The sequence below is a fragment of the Amblyomma maculatum genome, chromosome 2, assembly GCF_055883805.1.
Source record: "Amblyomma maculatum isolate TAMU_Amacu chromosome 2, ASM5588380v1, whole genome shotgun sequence".
NCBI lineage: Eukaryota > Metazoa > Arthropoda > Arachnida > Ixodida > Ixodidae > Amblyomma > Amblyomma maculatum.
In genome coordinates, this window is record NC_139345.1 from 40,664,755 (window position 1) to 40,681,442 (window position 16,688).

The window sequence follows — 16,688 nt, forward strand, 5'->3', positions numbered from 1 at the left end:
ATTGATGTTGGTGTTCTACCTCCACACCGGCGGGGAGGAGGTAGAAATAAATAGGAAAAACTAAATGAGGAACATCATGGGCAGCTTCATCTTGTAGCTTACGAATCAATTTAGTGCCAATATCGTGAACAGGAGGGACGGTACCTTTAGGCTAGTCGTGCGAGACTACCGGTTCAGTAACTCCTGCGCAAGCCTCCTTCTGTAATGTTGGGAAAGTTGTGAATTGCATGGAACCGCTAATCTTGCTTAATTTCAGTGAATAAAGGTAAAAATAAAGTAAGAAGAGAGCGAAAATGTCTTTTTAAAGTTTGATTTGCAAGCTGTGTGAAATACCTTCATTGAAGCCTTCTTTTACTTTATTCACTTTTTTCTTAATCCTTACTGTCCCTTCTACTTGAGTTGCCGCAATTTGCAGCCCTTAGCCTCCTGAATAATATCAGCACCAAATTAATAGAAAACTTACAGAAGAAAACTAACCCATGGTGAACGACGCAAAGATGAAAAAAATTAAACCAATTCTCTCCCTCACACAGCATTCGCCTTAATCACTTAGCTTTCAAGTACCTTTACCAGTGACGTTGAAAAGAAAACAAGAAAAATGTTCTGTTAATTATAGCCAAACATATTACACAAAATTACAAATAAAGCACCCCGGCCCGTATAACGCGCGTAAACGTAAAATATGCAGAAATGATGATTCACCACCACTAGTACGGCGACACGTCAGCCAACTATCCGGAAAACATTGTTCTTCACTACAACGCGAAATCGGACACCTTCCTTACTCAAGCAAAGAAGCTCTCCGAATTCAGCCTGCACAGTGCACGAGCGTGCATTGCGCACGCTCGTGCAATGCTTAGCCGCTTTTCCGTCTAGCCAAGAAAGCTGCCATCTTCCAAATCCCTTACTTGGGGGCAAGAAACAGGGCTCCATTGTCGCACTTTAGAGGCTGGCGAATAATGAATGCAACTACAGCGCATGCTCGAACAACCTTTGGATACCTTTATTTGAGATTATTGGTCTTTCACGCAATGCAGTATGCGCTGTGCGCGGGGTTCAATGTTATTTTAGCGATATATGCATTTTGGTTTTGAAGATTAAGGCAAGTTACCGGGATTATATTAAGCTGACCGTATTTTTTCCTTTCTTTCAATAAGAAAATAACACGCACTAGCGCCTCATCTAATTTCGCTTATGTTACTTGTTGCTCGTAGATTCATTAGAAACGTTTGCACCCATGAAGGCTGTTGGCAAAGGTGTGATGCAGCCCTAAACAGAGCATAGAATTCCTATTGTTAATCAAGCCGTTATTATTGTGATTTGATTTGGTTTGCGAGGTCTAACGTACTAAAGCGACTATGGCTATGAGAAATGCCGCTCTATTTTAAGGCAACCCAGCCCCGCTGTTTCATTACTTCGGACAGTCATTATAATTGTGCCTTATTTATGATATTTCTACACTTGTACTGTGGCACCGTCAGCGCCTACAGTGATCTTGTAATGTTTCGCTAGTTTGTTGGCTTTTTTTATCACTATGAGTTCACCTTTTCCACTCTGCTTTTGTTTCGCGTACCAGGCCACCATTCAACATCTCACAGAACCTTGTGCAACATCTCTAGTGACAAGGCATTTTAGACAATTTTCGGAGCCTATAGAACGACTCGCTCTGTTGAATGACGTTCTTACCAGGCTTTGAAAGCACACGGGTATCTGGAAGCACTGCTCCGACGATCCCTATTAGTGTGCCAGTTACGTTGACTATCACTGACTTAGGAAGACTAATATCTCTTAGAAGCGGTTCGTTCGAAAAGTCGGCATTTGTATTTACAACTGTCACATTCGCTTTTTTCATTTCCAAGAGAAATGGCGCAAGTCCAGCCGGCCCGTCGTCAAATTCATGGTTTCCAAGACACTGGAATGAGCAAAACAAAATTCGAAATCAGTTTACAGCATACTTGGTGCAAATTGGCATCTTTTCTGCGTTAGTTATAATGTGAGCACTCTACATAATCTTTGCAACATCGAGAAAACGGGGAAAAAATAACTCCGTGCAATCTTTCCTTCCATTTTCACCGTCCGTACAGATCTTAGTAATAACTGCTTCCTTTTTTTTTTTTTTTTTAACTGGATAGCTTAAGGGTTCTGGGTCGCAGAAAAGTCGGCGTTGATGACCGTAAACGAACAATACCGATTCATAGACTGCATTATCAAGTCACAGCCACATGACCTTGCCGGAATTTAATTCCAAACACACCCAGAAGCTCGAGTTTCAACTGAGGCCTGAAAATGAAAATGATTAGAACATAGCATTTAATGCGAAATTAAGGTTGCCGTATGGCAGTATATAAATTAAGCTTAATGGAAATATTTCTAGAACCTGCCTGGTTTTGAAATCCCCGCCCTCGTGTTGCGAGCCAGATGAGATCCTCCCTAGGCCATGCAAGACACTTTTGTTTTAAACATGGCATTCCATGCAGGAAAACACGCTTTATATATTTCTCCTGTGGTCCACATGCACCATTTTACGTACCACGTAAAATGGTATGGTTCGGTTTGGCTTGGAGAGTTTTAAAATTCTGGGGTGACCCTGGATATGGGGGACGCTGTGGTGGAGGGCTCTGGAAATTTCTACGAGCCGGATGTGTTTTAACGTGACTGACATCGCACAGTACACAGGTGATGTGCTTTTCGCTGTCATCAAAAAGCGGCCACCGCGGCCTGGATTCGATCTCGTGTCCTTGAGTTCAGCAGTCGAACGAAGTACACACCGAGGCAACGGGCACGGGGCCGTAAAAGGATATGTTGCGACTGTACGTGATCGAGTACGTGTGAAATTAGAAAGATAACAGTAAAAAGTGCGTCGAAACTGTTGCTACGCAAGCCCTTGTTGACACTGGTGCCACCCGGTTTCCGTTATTGCTGGTCCTCTTTGCCGTTCGCTTCGTTAAATGACCACTCCGCTGTCTGATGTTTGTCTACGTAATGCGAGATTGTACCCAGTGAAGCCGTTAGCCATGTCCACAGCTCTTTTTTACATTCAGGACGCTCTGCGCACAGTTCTCTTGTTGTACTGCCGTCGTACATCTACGACGTTATTCTGGGTTGGGACTTCCTGTCAAAGCGTAAGGAAGTTGAAATTTCTACTTTGCCTGACGTGCGCGTGGATGCTGTGGCACCTGTCTATGGAGAACTGTGCGTTGTCAAAGATACTTACGTGTCCCCGCACTCTTCTGCCATCGTCACATTGTCTTGCAACTTTGTACCCGATTCTGCCTCATTGTTTATCCCATCCGACTTTTCTGTTTCCCGCAGTTTCCTTCCCCTGTCATTTGCTACACTCACAGTAGACACTCTGTTACCAAAATGACTATTTGTAATCCGTTTTTCTTAAATTGCACCCTGCTTTCTGGTGCCTGCTTAGGACGCACCGACCAGGTCGGCTCCGATCTCAAAATTACATTTCCCTCTACTTCTGGTGAACCTCATTCTTAACGCAATCAACCTGCCTTCCTCTGCTTCCGATTCCATCCCTTCATCCGTATTCGCAACAACTGTTGACGACCGCCTGGAGCCTACTCCACAGACCCTTACACTGCTGGATCTATTTCGCTCTTCCTGCTCTTCCTTCGAAGTTCAGCAGACGCTCTTGGGCCGCAATGTGACTGTCGCTTGTGCAATAGACATCGGTACTCACGCTACACTGCAGCAACACCCTTACCGTTTTCCCCCCACAGAGCCTCAGGTAATCGAGGAGCAGGTCGACGAAATGCCAAGGCGTCGCGTTATTCAGCCGTCCACAAGCCCTTGGTATTTCCCGGTTCTATTGGTCAAGGAGAAGGATGGCTCTAATCATTTCTGTATCGATTATCGCCAAATAAATATAGGATCACTCGTAGAGACATTTACCCGCTTTTGCGGACTGACGATGGCTTTGAATACCTCCACGGCACAGAATTCTTTTCGTCGTTGAATTTGCGGTCCCGCTACAGGCAGGTTTCTATGGCCGACTGTGACCGCCCGAAGACAGCCTTTGTGACTCCGGAAAGCTTATTTGAATTCAACGTCATGTCGTTCGGACTGTGCAACTCCCTGACGACATTTGAGCGCATGATGGATACGGTAAAAATATGCGCTTGAAAGATCGCTGAGCGGTCTTAATTCTTGGGATTTTACATTAAGGAAATGGCGTCTATCTCATTTCTTGTGCATCAAATACAGAAACTTTCGTGTATTTAGATGATGAAGGCGAGTTGCTGGAGCTAAAGAAGCTCAGGTAGCCGAAATTACCCCGCAGCCCTCCACGACGGCGTCACTCACCACGTTAGTGTAGTTAGGAAGTCAAACCCCATCTACCGTACTAGACCATATGACCTGTTTTCCGTCCAGCGAGGGTGGCTCAGTGGGCGCGCGACTGCTAAACCCGGAAACGAATGCGTGGTCCGCGTTGCGATGGGGTCGGAACGCAAGGGCCCTGTGTACTGTGCGATGTCAGGGCACGTTAAAGGACTTCCGGTGGTCTCCTTCCACTTGAGTCCCTCGAAGTGGATTTTGCACTTTGCTTTATCTCCTCATACCATACCATGCCATACCATACCACACTACACGATAACATGCGTTATCGTACCATACATTACCACACCATACCATACCCATACCCATACCATACACCATACCATACCATACCATACCATACCATACCATACCATACCATACCGTACCATACCATACCATACCATACCATACCATACCATACCATACCATACCATACCACACCATACCATACCATACCATACCATACCATACCATACCATACCATACCATACCATACCATACCATACCATACCGCACCATACCACTGCATACAATACAATACGTTACAATGCCATTCCATAACATACCATGGCATAATACCATACAATTCAACACCGCATCATACTTTCTTCCTGTCTTTCCCTGCTTTTCATCCTCTTCTTATTGTGCACACTTGCTCACAATAAGTGGATAAAAAAATAAAAAGCCGTTGATATACCTCATTTTTTGAAAGTGCTTGAGATCCGAACTACCTAAGAGCTTTAATGTAGTAAGCGAGCTTATGCATACGTAAGAAATGTTTCATGAAGTCAGAAAAAATGTAAAACTTATATAACACTTGAAACAATGCGAACCTGAAGCCGTTGCACGTTTACCATTTCGCTTATTCTCGGGTAAATAAGTGCAAGAAAAACCTCGTTAATTGATTGCTCTATCAGCGACTGTTTCCAAGTGCAGAAACGGGTTACATGCGTTTGCTTTTTCAATTGACCTTATACTAGTGCTAACTCATATCACGCTTCGAAAAATAGGATAAACAACGCAACTTTTGATCATGACATACAAAACATAGTAGTTATCAATGTTAAATAAAACAGGGAGAAGACACTTCAAACGCCCTGGAAAAAAAATATTTCGGTTACAGTCTGCTGAATACTGGCTCAGTAGTTACTCATTTCGAGAGCGCTCGGCCGCTTTTAAGCAGCCGAAAGCACATATCGTGAACCATGTCCTATTAGTCACATCATTTCAAAAACGGTGTACGGCATTGTTCAGGCTGTTCTTATTCTCATCATTCTTGACTTCATGAATGAAACAATCACTGGCGAACAATAGGACATGTTCGGATAGGCTATCTACACGAAAGATAAAATTCATACAAACTTCCCGCTTCGCAGTTAGTTGCTAGCCCTATACAGACAGTAGGCGCCCAGCATAAAAAGCACAAAATTTACAAACGTAGGTTAACAAGCAAAAATAATGAATATTTTTATTAGGAAGCTGAAAGCACATATGGTGAAGATCGAATCTCTGCTGATACCGATATATTTGTCTCAAGGTTCCCGAAAAATACACTCATTTTCTATTATTGAAAACCATGCATCAAATTGACCACACTATTTCAATGCACTGATCGCAGCATTATTCAGGTTGCTGTTATCATCATTATCCTTAACTTCGTCAGTAAAACAATCACTGGGGAAAAATAGTTTCGGTCCGGACAGGTTGCCTACCTAACCAATAAAATTTATATAATTTTCCATTTGCTGCACACATATAGATAGTGCCGTTTGTTTTTCGTGTAGATCAGCAGCAGAAAGAAGCAAAAATTTGCTAACTTAAGTTTAAAAAAGAAATACATTTAATAATTTAAATAAGCAGCTTAACACACATACGCTGAAGGCTGAATCCATGCGGATACTTATGTATTTGTCCCTAGGTTCTCGAAAGCTACACAGGTTTTCTATTATTCAAACTCATGCCTTATTCATCACACCATTTCAATACACTGTTCACGGCATTGTGCGGATAGTTCTTATTATTATTATTCTTAACTTCAGCAATAAAAAAATAATCTGCGAGAAATAGGATATGATCAGATTAGCTGTCTACCTGAAAAATGAAATTCAAAAAAATTCTATCTTGGCGGCCCCCTGCTGGCCCCGTATATACAGCGTCTTGTAGTTTAGTAGCAGAAACAAGCGAAAAAATTTAAACATTTTTTAGCAAGCAAAAATAATAAATATTTTAATCAAGCAGCTAAAATCACATGAAATGAAGCTCATATCTCTGCGGGTATATGTATTTCGTAAAGAAAAGCGTGACGTGTTATCGCTGCAAATAATTCTAGCATGAACTTTTTCCGATAACCTACTAAAACTACGAAATTTGACGAATTTGTTACCGTTCCCCTCAGCATGCATGCGTATCCGGTTTTAAAACGTAACGAAAGAACAGTTTTCTTACCACGTAATCGTATCCCATTTTGGACATGACGGCCGATACAATCACATGCTTGTACACAGTATACCATGCCGTTCCTTGGAAAAAGTCTCCAGCGTTCATGAACAGTGCTCCTGGGTATTCATTTTTGAGCTCTTTAACCTGACACAAAAGAAAAGTGCAGGAAAAGCACTGGATCAAAAGCAGTTAATCACAAGACAACAATCCAGTGACTCAGTATATAATGCCACCGGTTCTGCTATATAGTTTTGTGTACCCCATTTCACCTTACTACTGCAGGCATATTATTGCAGAGTATATTTAGGAAAAGTGCAGTGAATAGACATAGACATTTTGAATAGACATTGAATAGACCAAACAACGGTAAGGCATTGCTCCATAATGTTGTAGTTGCGCTTTGCTGCTGTGAGAGAACGGCCAGCGTATGCCACAACTTACTCTTCAAATGCGGCGTCGCATTGCAAAAGAACCGCACCGATGCCTTGCCCATTGACGTCAGTATGAAGAATGGTGGGCGCCGTCTCATAAAAATTTCGAAGATAGGAGTTGAAGTGAGTGCTTGCTTTGCTTGCGGGGGGGGGGGGGGGGGGGGGGGGGGGGGGGGGGGGGGGGGGGGCTATTCCTGGCCCTACGGGGCTGGAACTGGTAGGTCAACGCCGCTTGCGGCGGGGGCTAGCCAGCCACCGAATTTTTATCTGTTGTAGGCCGTCATTGCACCCGCCACCGCTTAGGTGGTGGACGACGGCTGTTGCGGCGCGCGTCTTTCTCTCCCTCTTCTTTTTCTCTGTTCTCTACTTTCTCTCTTCTGTCTGCACGAGGCAGCGGAGGTGGCTCAGCTACAGAGCCAGTAGCAGGTCTGTGCATTTTCTTTCTTATTCTTCCTACAGCGCCCCAACAACTTTGCTTGCTTGAAGAATTGGAAGTCCTGTTGGTGCTCAATGGACCGTAAAAAGAGCGCTTCAGACTTCAAGAGGTTGTGTAAAGAAGCTGCAATCGAAAACCCGTTGGAAGTATGACGCCAACGCTAGGAATCTGCGGTGTTCTTTCTGGCGTTTGGGCCTAGGAAAATTATTTACAGCTGCGATTTTGTCGGGATCGGGCTGGATGCTCGCCTTGCTAACGATATGGCCGAGAACTTGAATAGTTTTGCTTGCGAAGTGGCACTTTTTAGTGTTGCGCTGAAAACCAGCTTGTGCAAGACATGTCAAAACTTAGTGCTGGGCGAAGTCCGACGAAAAGATGATAATAGCGTCTAGATAACACATGCATGCCTTCCATTTCATTCCCTCAAACTCGGTGTCGATCATGCGCTCGAAGGTGGCGGGACTATTGTACATCCCGAAAGGCATCGCTTTAAATTCATAAGCACCATCGGGGGTATACAAAGGCGGTATTATCCTTGTTGGATTCATGAACGGGAATCTGCCAATATCCAGAGCGCAAGTCGAGGCTTGAAAAATATTCAGCTTCTTGGAGGCAGTCTAATGCGTTGTCGATGCGAGGCAGCAGGCAAACATCTTTACGGGTCGTCTTGTTAAGGGCCCTAATCCACGCAGAACCGCACAGAATTATCCTTTTTCTTGACAAGAACAAGAGGAGAGGGTCAGGAGCTTCTTGATGGGCTGATGATGTTTGACGCGAATATTTCGGCAACTTGGTCTTTAATGAGTTAGCGGTCTGATGAGAAAACACAATAAGGTCCTCAATGAAAGATAGTTGAGCCCTCAGTCTCTATGCAATAGGGGGTGACACAAGTCTGGCCTAAATCTGAGACACACTCGTCAAAAGAGTCTTTGTGCTTCAAAAGGACTTCGAGCGAGGTTGCCGACTGTTCAGAAGTCAATTATGCTGATTGTTATCGCGAGTGCAGGGGAAGAGCTCGGTGAAGGAATATCAGGTGGGGCTGAGGCACAGGAAAGTGTGGTGAGGGGAACAGGGTGTACTTGAGGGGAACAGGGGGCGACCCCTAACGAATGTTAGGGGTCGCGACAGCCGCGCAACTGCGGTGGAAAAGGTGAGGCAGGAGGCAAGTGCTATGCCGTTAGAGGCCCACCGTGGTGCTGGCATCACTAAAGCATCGCCATTAAGTGCGTAATCTAGGGTAACAATGATTAGGTGCTCACAGCCAGGTCCGAAAACGCAGTCAAAGGCAGCGAGCACACGCATAGGGGAGGAGGTAGAATCGGGTTCGAGCTCAGTGCCCGCAAAGGGGGTGAGACGGTTGCGGCCGGAGGTGAGGGCAAATGCCAATGATAAGAAGACCCAGCCTTAAATCAGTTCATGAACGCATGACGGGATCACCACAAATACAATATGATGCCCCTGGTCGTCGATGAGAATACGCGGTGTGCATTGCCCTATGGGTGCGATGACAGTACCATTGGCTTCACAAAGAGGGGGAGTGATGTACGGAGTTGTCACCGTGAGCGAACTGATCGAAGCAACTCTCAACGCCATGTATGAGCGGCTCTCACTCACACACGCTGGCCTAGCGGTACTGCAGCAAGTTGGGATCTCCCCACCGAGAGCAGCGCCAAGTTATGCTGAATTTACACCGGAATATTGCCTGAATCTCCGCATCCCTCCCATTCTCAAATGGATGCACCCGGAACGCCACGCCGAGAGACAGGCCGACCGGGCTCGTCAATTCTAGAAACGCTTCAGCGGACGTCCGAACGTCACGTATACGGACACCTCTTACCATCCATCGAGACCAGCGATGGCGGTGGTAGCTCTCGCCCCTCACCGCAGCTGGTACACAGCCTGCAGCATTTGCAATGCAGAAACAGTCACCGCAGCTGAGGAGGTTGCCATTGCGCTAGCGCTAGCCGACCCTGATACCAGTCGTCATCAGTGATTCTTATCAGGCTATTCGCAACTACGATGCTGGCCGCATCTCTTGCCAGGCGTCATACATTCTACGTTCTACAGCATCCTATTCCCCACCTCGCTTACTTCCATGTTTAAACAACAGCGCAAAAGGACATCGACGAGTGGAAGGATCAGCGCCGTTGTTGTGTACCACCTTCCACTTGTCTCTGTCCTTTTGCGCTGTTGTTTAAACATGGATGATCACCAACTAGCCCAAGCATCCGTTCTTCTACCGTTCGCTTACGTCTTTGGGCTCCAGCCCACGAGTCGCTCAGCGGGAACACCCAGGCGCACACTCTCGCTCGAGATCTCAGCTGCCGAGCCGAGAGTATGATCAGCCACCCTGCTTCCCCTGAGACTAATTTCTCGCGCACTTCTCTGCTCATCACTTACACGGAAATACTCCAGCACTACCGACTCGAAAGATGCTCATATCATCCCGCACACCGCGATCTAACAAGACGCGAGGCCGTCCAATGGCGCAAACTACAAACTGTCAGCTTCCCACATCCCCTCTTGTACAGCAGGATCTTTCCGGAACAGATAGCCCCCATGGGAAGTCACTGCGCAACTCCGGCCACTCTCATGGACATGGCGTGGACTAGTACACACTACAACACAGACAACTCAAACACTCCAGAGACGTGGGAGTCCCTGCTGCGTACTTCCGAGCCAGCAGACCAACGCCGGCTTATCCAGCGCGCGGTGGAGACCGTGACATCCCAAGGGATCCCCGCCGACCTCCTCTAATCCAGCGCAACCGGTCCTATGACTGGTCCCCTGTTTTTGGACGCCATAAAATAGTTCACCAACCCCCATTTTGCGGAAATGATAACTGTACAAGGGCTTCACTTTATACTTATTCGGTCAGTACTGTCAGCATATTAGGCGGGCGTTCGGGAGGAATTGTATTGGTTGGTAAAGCAGCTCTCCAAAAACTGCTTCGGTTGGCCGCGGTAGGAATGAAAGATTGGGAGAGCGGACGAAGGGGAGACGGGCCGCGGAAAGGGAAAGAGGAGCGGCATCGAGTATAAGGAGAGGGTTGGGAAACATCCTGGAAATCCTTCGGCGAGGGACAGCGACGGGAAGAAGTAGAGTACGGCATCGTAGAAGCGCCAGGCTGGCGCAGGCGGGCACTCTCGAATGGAGCATAACTACGCTGTTCATCTTGCTGGCGCCGACGGCAGACACAGGAAATGTGACCACGGATTCAGCAGTAATAGCAGACAGGAAGAATGCCAGGATGGTCGATGACGGAGTAGTTGAGAGCATGGGGCCATTGCAGCTAAATGACCACAGACAGGGGCAGGATCTGAGGTAGCTGACGAGAGGTTCAGGTTTCCAGGAACTAAGGAGGAGGAGGAAGAAAAACTTTGTTATGCGAAGAATTCGAGGCACGCAGGCCTCCTGGGTCTCCGCACGACCCCACTCGAGATCTAAACGTTCATGTGATGTGGACCCATGACGTATGCGGCCCGGCTGACGACGATCTTCTACCTGGCCGGGTCCGCTGACCACAGTGAGGTCTCCCAGTCCTCCCAGGTTCGGAGAGGCACCGACCCGGGGGTGGGGGGGGGGGGGAGACGCCGGGCAGGATAAAAGAATGTGGGGATGGTTAGCCTGAGCACAAAGTGCATATGGGGGATACCGGCTTAAATTTGGAAAGTAGAGCTGGTGTCGGCGGCGTTCCTCTCGTATAATGACACGGATAATTGAGCGCAGGTTACCGGCAGCAAGAACGCCGTCATTAATGTCTTGTTGGATGTCTTTTAGGGCGCTGGCAGGTAATGGTAATGTCTGACACAGTGGAGAGGTTCTGAGCCAGCAAGGCGTTGAAAGCGACGCTTCCAGTGCACTTAAGAGTACGGTGAACGCGGTCAGATTTCATCACAGCAGCATCGACAATTAATGGTAAAGATGAAATGCATAAAGTATTTGTTATAAAGGAATTTTTGACAAGTGCGATAGCTGAAAGCGATCGGTGGTGAAATGATTAGTGATAAAAATGTTTAGTCGTACATAACCTGTTAGTGGTAAAAGTTATTAGGAGAGGAAAACAAGAATCGAGGAAACGAATACTATACAAGAAAAGAAAATAAAGGACAAAGAAAGAGAAGAGGTAATAAGAACCAGGAACTATATTGTGAAATAGCTGTAGTCATCGTTGATATAAACGTGGAGTTGAAAAGATAAATGCTATCGAATGTCTTCCGCATCAGTGTAGTCTATCACTTCAAAAGCGTTTTTATTATATTTTCGCGGTATATTTCCTACTGTAATGAGACCTGTGTCATGCTGAAATGACAGATTATGCAGCAGAAAGTTCTCCTTGGCAAGTTCAAATTGAAATGTGGCTGACGCTGAAACTTTAACACTGCTTGTCCTGCATTTCAGTGTGCTTACAGGCACGTTGGCGATAGTCATTTCTTAAGAATAAATTTACGACCATCGGCATTTAGCAATATATAGCTTTAATCATGCTTCAATCGGCACGCCTGCGCCAAATGCAGGGAGGTGCTACATGATCTAATTTTACGTCGTCTTCCTAGTGCAATTATGTGTCGAGAGTCGCTATATTTTGAAATGTGTCAGGGGCCAGGGGTGTAGCTCCATGTCATAAATTAAGTGTACGGCACCGAGGCTTTCACTGCGTGCATGATATTTATGGATACTGAGACGCTATTGTTGCAGTAAAACAGTCGTGAAGCGTGTAGAGATCACGGGAGGAAAGTTTCACTATGGCGCTCTCTTCTACACGCACCATGCAATACAGCATTGGAAGCAATGTCCTCTCGCCAACCAGCAGCATTTCGCGGGGTTCAGTGATCATGAAGTTCATTTACGTGTGTTCATTTACGTCCTTAATGCTTTCTTTTGCAGGAGAAAGCAGAAAACCGGTACTCTGTTATGCTAAGAAAGTGAGTCCCAGAAGAAAGAGAAAACAATGCTAACACACTCAGGCGTGGTAGAGTCAGGTACGCAGGGGATTAGCAAATATGCTGGGATAAGGTTGACAAGGCCTTCGCCAGAAAAGACAAATTGGTGAAAAGAAATTATTTTCGTTGTGACCTAACCCAACTACTCACGATAATTCTCTGGGATTGGTAAAAGGACTGATCGGGATTATTTCTCGCGATTCGAAAACATGACACTTAGAGCTGAAGACTCGATTTGCTTGCATACTATCGCTTTCGGTCAAATGCTCGCCGTCAGACGCGCTAGCATTTCTCACAGAGACGCATATAGGTGTGTGGTCGCCAGCACATCTAACGACCACACGTGCAAAATAAAGTGTATGCGCGAGAGGATTGGTGGAGTGAGGTTAGAGAGTGAGTGTAGAGTCTTCTAACACAACCGGTATCGCTACGAAAGAAAGCACGGGTGTAAGCAGTTGTTTAACAAAGAGAAAATTCGAAGAAAAGAGCACTGACCGTTACCGCGCATCATGCGAAAACGAAACAGCCGAAGCATACACCGACCTTGGTGGTGATTCGAGCAACTCCTCCAACGCAGGCATTCTTTTCTTTGTCCTTTTTGTTGCACATGGCGCCATGCTTGGTGCTTTCTTCGATGTGAGAGTGCACGTCGTTGGTGTGCATAACTGTCAGAGTAAAATCGGTGCCTGCTGCGAGGCGGCAGGCGAACAGGAAAAGCAAAGTCACCAGAGAAGAAGACACGATCATCCCGACGCTAGCCGTAGGAGACATTCCAGTGCTGTGTAGTGCCGCCTATATGGGAGTAAATATATTCTAATGACAATGCGTGTGTATTTCGTGAAGTCAGTTTAAGTGAAGAAAATGTTCTTTCTTTGCTCTGACATGTGGTAGGTGACAAAGATCGAATCGTACCTGACAAGCTTCGTATCCTATTCTTCGCCAACTTCTAGCGCGTTCAGGCGTTTCCTCGACGTTTTACAAACAATGTTCCTTCGATTTAAATAATAGACACAGACTTAACGGCACTGCCTTAACCATATATATCTTTTTTTTTTTTTTTTCAGAGAAATCAAATGCTTGTTTGCGATGCCGGTTTACCGTCTCGTAGACCAGCTGCCTCCTACGGTGATGATAAAGGACAGCTCCAGATCAGATTGTTAGCACGCAAAATAGACTGTCTCTTATTTTTGATGTCCTTTACCGCGTTCAAGCGTTCACAAAACCAAAAACGTTCTTTAATGACAGTGATGTATACAGATGAGGAAAGGCTATCGTCGCACTCACCTGTGTGTCTATTTATTTTTTTTCTTGCTTTACTTTGGCTCCTTATTCGCTGGTAAACATGCCGGAGTGTTGAGCTCATTAAATAAAGCTGGCTGCAATTAGTCGAATTTTTCAGCGGTCGGCTCTCTTCTCGTTTTCCGGCCCTTTAAAATCGGGCGCGCGTGCAGAAATATGCGCCCTAGCCGAGCAAAAATAAATAAAGCATGTACAGACTAACACTGTCCATAAGTACACATATGTCCACACACATACCACTCTCTCAGTGCCGCGCAGTGTGCCACCACTGTGCCAGTCTGTCCTTAGTTGTGTTCGTGGTGAGGTTGGTGGCGTCGTACTTGGAAAATCCAAGAGCTTGTGGTAAGGTGGATCCCTTCAAATGCCGCGGGCTCAAACCAGTGCACCTCAATACAAGGTCTTCAACGGTTTCCTTTTACTACTGACCGCAGATCCGGCACAGTGCAGCCTGCAGTTCATTAGATGGGTTGTAACGGCGCCTGTACGCCAGCGTGCGCAGAGCACCTGCACGTGCCTCGAGCACAAGTGCACTCCCGATGCGGTTTTCGTAGAAGCACTCGGGGGCAATCGAACCCCATGCTGGATTTCAGCGCCACCTCCTGTCGCCATTGAGGGGTTTCCTTTCCACGCACTCTTGTCTTCACTGCCAGCGTACATCTGGGCTCGTTTTCTTCTTGGATTGAGCGCACTAAGAAGCCAAATTTCCGCTTAAGTATCTGGGTCCACTTGCACCCCCGTGTTGTGATGCTAGTGACAGTAGGTAACGGTACAGGCGACACGCCCTCCGCTCATCATTCATGAGGCGCAGCGATGATAATGACTGCCTAAACGAACCACATTCATTGAAAGCAACACTAACCCCCAGGAACTATCCCGGTGACTTCCTTAATATGGCCCTCAAAAACGCAAGCACTTTAAACCGCAACGATGTGCTCACGAAACGACCAAAGGGCAACACTGAACGCCAGCCTTCTTTTGTAACTAAATACTCCAATACCCTTCCAAACATAAACAATATTCTGCGGAAATACCATTCCATGCTAACGTGTGATGAACGCCTGAGGAAAATGTTCCCGGAGGCACCAGGGGTAACATACGAACGTAACGCCAGCCTCAGAGATATTCTAGTACATTCTAAACTCGACAAGAAGCATCCAACACAACCACATCCTTGTTTTCGACCCAGATGTAAGACGTGCAGTCATATACAAAAAGATACCATGGTTAAAAGTAATGCAAGCGATTTCACTTTTAACATAAAATCAGGCTTTAACTGCACATCTCCAAATGTTGTCTACCTTCTAGAATGCTCCTTCTGTCATAAACAGTACATCGGAGAGGTAGTGCAACCAATGAACATAAGGCTTAATGGCCATCGGGCAGGCACAGACAAAAAACCACCCGAAAGCAGTTTCCCATGCATTTCAATCAGAAAGACCATTAGTTCAAAGAAATTAAATTATATATTCTCCAGTCAGGCTTTAAATCTGCAAGGGACAAAAATATAGAGAGGCATATTTAATTCATAAATTTAGGACATTGAAACCAGCAGGAATAAATATCTCTAAGGGAATGTTAGAATGCCTTAAGTATATTCCCTCTGCACTATAACTATACGGGAAAACAATCTCACATAGCGTTAATTGTACAGTTTCACAGCACATGTACAATCTTTTCCCCTCCGCAATAGCATAAGCTGCACATGCTTCTCCAAACACATTTCCTCCTTATCACTTGCTACTTGAGTTTGCCCTCGAACTTTCTTTTTGCATGTCAGTTGTGGTTCACTGTGCGGTTATTATTCTATTGCTTTGTCCACCCCCTCCCCTTCCCCCCCCCCCCCCTCCTTTGCAGAAAGTTTTAAGAATTGCTCCCCTTAGATATATTCCTTATCAGAGCCCTTTGCAAAGCCTGTCCCTTTCAAAGAGGGTGTATCTGCACCAACCCTGCTTATGTGGTGACTAATCATCCACCCGGTATTGTAGTTTTTCCTGGCACTGCCACTTTTATTTCTTTTGCAGGCCACATGATCCCTGGTTTCAGGCTGAGAAATACATACTGAAGAATCTTTTTTCTTTTTTTTTTTTTTTTCACTCCACGACCAACTTTCTTCTCACCCATCCTCCACCTCCACACTCCTTGACCTACTTTCTTCTCACCCACTTTTCCCCTCCCCAGCTTTTCTTCTTCGTAAGCAAAAGCATGTTTATTTAAACCCCTGCCAGTGATGATCGCTTTGCCCAGACGAAGACAAGTCCATTTGTCGAAACGTTGGCTCGACCTGCGAACTTTACCCTTGTTCAGTGGTCCTTCATACCGTGTAAATCATATTCTTTCTCTCATTCTACCATGAAGCGGAGTCGTCACTCCTATGCAAGTTTGCTGGGAACCCCTCGCGCCTTGTAGGAGGACTAGCCGATATCATCCTGAATGGCCTCCACTGTCACACGCCCATGCATGGCAGCTCAGCGCCACGCGGCCAACGTCCCTCTGCGTTATTTCCAGATGTGATCTGGTGCTCGCTGAAACTGTGACCATGGCGTTTGCGAAAGTCACTGCTGACACGGGCACTCCTTTCCCCATTTCGGATATCAGGATGAACCGGGTGCGTCCCCAGAGTGATTTTTACTTTAGAACTTTAAAACGAATCTCCCGATGGCATACAAAGAGAAAAATAAAAAGCATACTCGTTTTTGCTCCAGAAACGTAAAACAAAGCTATTTTGTAAAGCTTTGGAATAGTGCATGGCGCTGGGGTAAACGCAATGAGCCATGTGGATGTGGATCATATCCAGTTCTGAAGCTGTCA

At 46.0% G+C, this 16,688-nt stretch overlaps 1 protein-coding gene across 2 annotated transcripts in view; it reads right to left on the reverse strand.

Moving 5' to 3' along the window:
* Positions 1-13,583, reverse strand: part of LOC146198479 (protein 5NUC-like) — a 28,709-nt gene extending 15,126 nt beyond the window's left edge. For both annotated transcript variants that reach the window (XM_084593982.1, XM_084593981.1), the window contains exons 1-4: positions 13,494-13,583; positions 13,125-13,373; positions 6,778-6,915; positions 1,687-1,912 (exon numbers count right to left, since the gene is read on the reverse strand). In XM_084593982.1, coding sequence (XP_084450108.1) covers positions 1,687-1,912; positions 6,778-6,915; positions 13,125-13,352 — 592 coding nt within the window. In that variant the 5' untranslated portion in view covers positions 13,353-13,373; positions 13,494-13,583. The remainder of the gene's footprint in view (positions 1-1,686; positions 1,913-6,777; positions 6,916-13,124; positions 13,374-13,493) is intronic.
* Between the last annotated feature and the right edge of the window lie 3,105 nt (positions 13,584-16,688).